We start from the raw sequence: 6753 nt of genomic DNA, 5'->3' as shown, positions 1-6753 counted from the left end.
GCAAAGACCATTTAGCTCATGTTTCTATCCAAGGCACCCATTTCTATGCTCTGTTAGCTCTTTGCCATCTTACAAAGAAACAAGCTGTTTTGCCTTTGGAGGTAACTCCTTGCCATTTCCATGCCAGTTTTGAGAAAGGAACTATCATGATTCTGACCAGTCTCCGATGTCAGCCTATACAGCCCATTGCTGAAACTTTCCAGGAAGCAAGGCTTTTCATGTTTTCTCCCATGATGTCCTTATGCTGACCTTATGCTCTCTGTTAACTGAGGCAAACCTATTTCTTTATCTTTCCTCGAGTCCTTCCTCCTCATCCTAGTCTTCACCAGGATGACCGAGGGAAAAAAAAGCCCCAGCAACAGGTGGGTGCCAGTGCTCCGTGTGTTACTTATGGAGGAGGTATCTCTGTCCTCCTGTCTGTCCCTTGCCCTGCCGTAACGCGGCTCCGGGCTCCCCGCAGCCGGGCACGGCTCTACCCGCCCTTCTCCAGGGCAGGACCCGCTCCGTGCCCGGCACTCCCGCAGTCCCATCACGGGCTTTTGGTGCGAGTTGCCCACAGTCTCCCGCGGTGGAACAGGGACAAGCGGTACCGCAGGTACCCGGCACACCTGGAGCCGCCCCGCCCTCCCGCAGCCCACGCCGGGCACCGCCAGCGGCGCGCCGGGGACGGCGGCGATCGGCTGCGGGGACGCTCGGGGCGGGTTCCGCCGGGGCCGGTTCCCATTGCGTTCCCGGTGTCGGTGCCCGGTGCCGGTGTCCGGCGCTGGAGCCCCGCGGTGCGGGCGCGGCGGGCGGGGCGGGGCGGCCCCTTTAAGGCGGGGAGCTCTCACCTGCCTCCTCCCCCCCCGCCAAGGTACCGGCCCCGCGCCGGGCCCTGATTGGGCGCCCGCCGGGCCCGGTCACGTGGGGGGGGCGCGCTCCCCCAGCCTCCAGGCCGCCATTTTGGCTGGAAAGTTTGGAATTTCCGAGCAGTGCGGGCGGGAGGCGGCGGGAGTGCCCCAGCCCCGTCCGGCCCGGCTCCGGTCCGCCGCGCCGCCTGCACCGCGCTGTCCCGCCCGCCCGGTCCGGCCCGGCGCCGCCCGGCCCGGCTTGCCCCGCGTCGCGCCGAGGCGCCGCGGCGGCGCCGGCGGGAGCCCCGCGCGGAGCCGCTCGCTCGCCGGGCGGTGGGGTCGGTCCGGCGGGGCGGCCGCCGCCCCCCCGCGCCCGGCCGGCAGGGGGCGCCGCCCCCCGCGCTGCCCCGGGCCGCGCTCCCGGCCCGCGCGGCGGAGCCCCGGGGCAGCCCCGGGCGGGGGCGCGGGGCGCGATGCCCGTCAGGAAGCAAGGTGAGCGCCGCACGGCCGGGAACGGAGCCGCCGGGGCTGCCGGCTGACAGCCGCCGCCGCCGCGGCGGGACGGGCGGGGGGGCGGCCGGCGGGAGCCGCGGGGCCGCGGGCGCGCCGAGGGCACCGTCCCGCCCGCGCTCTCCCGGCTGCGAACAAAGGAGCCGCCGCGCCGCGCCGGGCGGTCCCGGCCCCGGGGGCTTGTTGCATCCCCGGTGCTGTGCCCGGTGCGCCCCGGTCAGTCGTGTGTCTGCTCTCCGCTTGCAGATACCCAGCGAGCCCTGCGCCTCCTGGAGGAATACCGCTCCAAGCTGAGCCAGGCGGAGGATCGGCAGCTGCGGAACTCCATCGAGCGTGTCATCAGCATCTTCCAAAGTAACCTTTTCCAGGCTTTGATAGGTAAAGCTCGGCTCCTTTCAGTTTGTGCGCGAGCCGGTCGGGTCTTGCCGATGCTGTCACTTGTGGTGCTAAGGGCAAAAGGTGTTTTACCCGTGAGTTAGAAGCCATGTGCTTCTTGTCGTTGTGTTTTTGTTTTGCATAGTAACACACGTGTTGTTACAGATCAACAGTTCACTTGTTACACGTACTTTCTTTATTTGAGGCTATTAACTGGTCCAAACTGCTTAAAACTGTGGAGTAGTTTTTAATTGTGACACGTTGTCCTGGATTTCTTTAGATTGTTTTTCCGTGCATCTTTGTTCACCTGATAAATTTCTAAGGAGGGTGGGGTTTTTTTCTGTCTGTATGTAACAGGTTAGTGAATTACTTGAAATGTGTTTAGTATAAGGAATCAGGCAATTCCTGTTGAAGAGTCTCTACAAACATCACAAAGTGTATAACTCAAGTGCAGATTTAACCTAAAGTAAATGAGAAGAAGCCTCTAATGCTTCAGGGAGTACTACAGTCATCTCTTCTCCTTTGTTGCATTTTAAAGTATAGTGAAAGCACTATTAAATCTCAGATTATAGTCCTTATAGTGCTTGACTTGATATGTTCCCATAAGTTCTTAGAAGCACTTGCATGTAATTTTGAATTTCCTGCCAGTCTGTTTGGAAAAAAAACCCCTGAGCATAAATAGAACTTGCAGAATCCTGTCTTTATTTGGAAACTTCTGCAGAGCAACAGTGAGAAGTGGTTTCTTCTTGATTGATTGTCACTATCTTTATGACAGCTACTGTTAGTTTACCCTCAAGAATAAAATTTGTTCTGCATCCTTGTCTTTTAATAGTAACCAGTGTCTGAATTGGACTAATGGCAAACATTGTAGCTATATTTGTTACTGCACTTACTACATGGTTACTGTGCCAGGGTGCACATCTTCCTTCACAGGGCTGCAGCTTCTTTGAACCTCTGTTGTGGTGAAAGCATGGGGACTGGTAAAACATAAACATGCTGAACGCTTTCTTCTGGAGTATTTATTTCATCTTGTGTAGATTTTCAAAGACAGTAGTTGTGCTGGTTTCTTTTCTTAACATGTGACTATATGAAGGGTAGTTGTGCAAATAGGTCACTTAAAAGACTTTTCCTTATGGGAAGTCTGCATTTCCCTTCACTACATAGCTGATGCTGATCAACTCCATGATGAAAAGCTAAACATAATCCTTGTGGGACACGTGTAGACAGATTCACTCTGGCAGATCAGAATGCTGAAATCTTGTGTCAAATATTTAATGTACAGCAGCAGCACTTTTTATTTTCACCCAGAAAACTTCAGTGTTGACTGCCATTTTTCTTGTTCTGGGAGTGTGTATGTGTGAGTTCTTATTTTAAAACTCTACAAGGTCCATGCAGTACTCTGTTTTCTCCCCTTCATTGAAAAGATACCAATCTGTTAGCCTTTGATATTCAAACTGCAAGATGTAGTTTCTCCTCAAATCCTTGTATGAATCTTCATTGTTTATAACTCTACACCTAGTAGTGTAGAGGACTTGAAGCAGCAGGCAGCCTCCTGTCTGCTGGCTTTGTTCTGCAAGAGCAGAAAGGAGGAGTGGGTTGTTGCCTGGCTGGGCTGTGTGACCTGTTTTCTGGGCTTGTAAGAAGCTGCACTTTGCAACCACAGGACCCTTGTTCTTGTTGAGTTCAATTCATCTGTGCATGCACACCAGGTGCTTCTTGGGCATGTTGCATTCACTTTGCATTTCCTGGGTCCCTGTATGATGGTTTATTAGGTTGCATACATATGTTCCCAAACCATCTGGCAGGAGGCTGGTACTTGCCAAGCCATTTATGCTGTCAACTTGGGTCTTTCACCTTTAACCTGCTACTTTCTGTGCAAATGTCAGGGGGGTTCTTGTTCCTGGCAGGCTGCTCCTGGCTGCTGTTTTCCTGCTTTCTTTTATGGTGTGATTGCTGCAGGAGGGGCTTAAGGAGTGGAGAGACTCCCTGGAAAGATGTGATCTGGAGCATGGCTGCAGTTACTGGGAAGGCCTGGAGCTGGCTCCTGCTTCTCTTGTTTCCATGAAGATCTGGGAGCAGGCTGGATGATGTGTTCAGTTGTGCTGGGGGTTAGACTTACCTGGAATTCTCTCTTGGTCATTGCTTTATGGCTGAATTTGAAGTGTGCATTTTATAGAAGTTGTGATGTGCTCCCAACTGAAATAGCCAGTGCTGTTCTGGCAGCAAGTTTCAGGCTCAGCTATACCAAGTTACTGCTCTTATAGATGCTTCTTCCAGAAAGTGTTTTTACTTTTAGTTTCTGGTTTGGGTCCTTTTTTTTTTTTTTAATTGAACAACACTAAAAAAATCCCCACCAAACTTCATCTATTTATTTTCTGCTTTTTCTACCAAGTTACTGCACTATATCCAAGACTTGTTTGCCCATAGTAGGTAGGTTTGTGAAGGTTGTAGTCAGGATCTGCTGTCAACTTCATGTATCTTTTTTAGTATAATTTTTGACTTGGCAATCAAATGCTGTTCTTTCACGCAATAAATAGCATTATGCACAGAAATACATCTTTGAGTTTATAATGGAGGAAATTAAATATTCCTGAAAACTACAGATTTTAGCAGTGTTTCATGTTTTTAGATATTAAAAGGTTCTCATGATTAAAAGGGTTTTTTTAATGATGTCCATTTGGGTACTGAAGAGTAAGTAATATTAATTTTTAATTTGAAGCTTTATCTTACCATCTCCTTTTAGTCCTCTCAGTAAAGTTTTAGTTTAGCAATCTACAAGTTTGACCTTGTTCTTAAATTATGACTTTAAATGGTTTGAATTAGATCAGTAACCAGGCAGTGTGAACAGCCAGTGTCACTGGATCCACATTGCAAGTGTTACATTTTAAGTGATGTAACTGTAAGAACTTTGAATCTGTAACAAAAGTTGTAACCACATGTGACCTCCTTAAAACAGTCTCTGAAAAATTTTTATATTTTCTATCTTCCATAATGTGCTATTTTCCATTGCTTCAACCAACTATGTATAATAATGTCTAGAACTTTAATTAAATGAATACCAAGGGCCTGTAATTGAAATCAATTTGAGAATTGTGTCAGTTTCAAGTCAATTTCCTTTAGTACAGGCTCAAAAACGTGTGGTATCTTTTCTAGTTGTTGATTTCTTGTTTTCAGTTAAAACAGCTTGTTCCCAATATTCTGATCGTTGGTGAGCCAAATTATGAAGAGACCCCATGGTTCTATAAATGGAAAATATCTTAGACTTATTTCACTTTGGTAAGGCATTTGATATTTATCTTCAAATAGGGAGATAATTATTCTGCAGGTGAGTTCTCCTCTCAGCTTAGATACTCTTTTACCTTTTCAGAAGCTACAGGTTCTTGAAAAGGTACAGATATATTTATCTTTTTGAAAATATAGGAAGAAAAACCCTTCCATGCAAAAGTAACACTTCTGACATAAAAACATATGAAGCAGACTTCTGTTTATACACATAATATTTTTGCTTAATTAAGATCTGCTTTTAATGGGTGTCATGTTGAGGTTTACCGTATTAAAATAGACTTCTAAAATTAAAAATATTACAGCTATAGCTAGAGACATAAGGTAGTTTGCTACTTCAGAAGCATTCATTTTCTTGACAAGAACTAACTCCATGTGCACTGGTGCCAGAAAAAGGGAATTCTAGCAGAGTCTCTACATATTCTGGTAATGCAGTTGGCTGTGCTACCCTTCTTGCCTAAAGTAGGGTGGTTCTCTGTGCATCTATCTAATCTATCTATCTAATTTTGTAACTGTGAATATACAGGCTTTTTGGTATAAAATGGCAAATCTGACCAGGGAAGGTTCAATGTGTTGAATTTTCTTGTGTAAGCAGTCTCAATTTTTTCACTTATAGTCCTTTTGCATGAAGACCTGCCTTGAAAATTGTGCTTATGTGCTGGCTCTTCCTAGCACTAAACATCCAGTGTAGGAAATTTTAAATTTAAAAAAATGTAGTTTTCTCAGTAATCCTTACTAAACCAAAGAGCAGCTTCTCCCAGTGAACATGAGGATACTTTTAACCATAGTTTGGATGAGCCTTATTAATTGAACAAAACATATTACAAATGCTGTTAATACATTTTTACACCTTAGAAAAGTAAGTCCTGTCTCTGAAAATTTTGAAAAAAGTTCATGATTCCATGAAAGCTCTTTGTTCATGTTTCTCAGCAGTGTGATTCAGACTGAAAATCCTAGGAATACAAAACTCAGTCTGCAGATTTCTCATCTCTGTCTACATTGGCTTTCTGAACTAAATTAGGAAAACAACCCTAGATTTTAGAATGAAGTAGATTGGATTGGATCAACACTCCTCAAAGCTGGTCCACTTTGGAGTGGACTGACCACATTCCTGCTGCCTGGAGTGTGGTCTCAGCTCACCTGTGTGTGGCAGCTCTGGAGCCCTTCTCACTCCTCACTAAGCCACCTTGGCGATATTTCCTCTACTTGCTGGCTAACTGGAAATCAAACACAGTTAAACACAAGCTCCTCTTCTGAACTGAAACCAAAAGTACTTGCTTTTGGGGAAGCCTCAGTTAGAACTTCTATCTCAGCAGTATGTTAATAGAGCACGTGCCATGATGGCACAGTTAACTCTGCCAGTCAGCTCAGGCCTTCCCATTTCAGAGGTTACTGAAGCCTTAGAGCCTTTCAGACTCTGCTGAGTAAGATTTACGTCAAGAATGCAGAAATTCTAGACAGTAAGTTGAGGATCTTGTTATAGTCAGTGAATATTGCTGGGGTTTATTATTATGTTTTTATTAGAGGAAGGTTTAGGGACAATTGGATCTTCTGTAACATTACATAGTACTGAAATTGCTGCAGGTGCTAAATAGGTTATTCTCACCTCAAAATCTTATCCTTGCTGCATTTTTGTGACTTTTTTTCCCAGACTGCAGCTTCTGTGATACAATATCTTTATTCATGTTTGAAGCTGAAGCATCCATACAGTATAATCCTTGCAACTTTGAGATGTTCATCAACTTCTGGACAAGTT

The 6753-nt window shown here is 46.5% G+C and overlaps 1 protein-coding gene across 8 annotated transcripts in view; it reads left to right on the top strand.

The window, feature by feature from the left end:
* Nucleotides 1–1262: 1262 nt before the first annotated feature.
* Nucleotides 1263–6753, top strand: part of DLG1 (discs large MAGUK scaffold protein 1) — a 141290-nt gene continuing 135799 nt past the window's right edge. For 3 of the 8 annotated variants that reach the window (XM_054515888.1, XM_036388481.2, XM_054515886.1), the window contains exons 1-2: nucleotides 1265–1322; nucleotides 1587–1718. In XM_054515888.1, the coding sequence (XP_054371863.1) occupies nucleotides 1304–1322; nucleotides 1587–1718 (151 nt within the window). In that variant the 5' untranslated portion in view covers nucleotides 1265–1303. Of the gene's footprint in view, nucleotides 1323–1586; nucleotides 1719–6753 lie in introns of all 8 variants that reach the window. The other 5 variants (XM_036388482.2, XM_054515887.1, XM_036388480.2 and 2 more) reach the window with 4 other exon arrangements.

This window comes from Molothrus ater, chromosome 10 (assembly GCF_012460135.2).
Source record: "Molothrus ater isolate BHLD 08-10-18 breed brown headed cowbird chromosome 10, BPBGC_Mater_1.1, whole genome shotgun sequence".
NCBI classification, from domain to species: domain Eukaryota; kingdom Metazoa; phylum Chordata; class Aves; order Passeriformes; family Icteridae; genus Molothrus; species Molothrus ater.
This window is presented reverse-complemented; position numbering and strand designations above follow the sequence as displayed.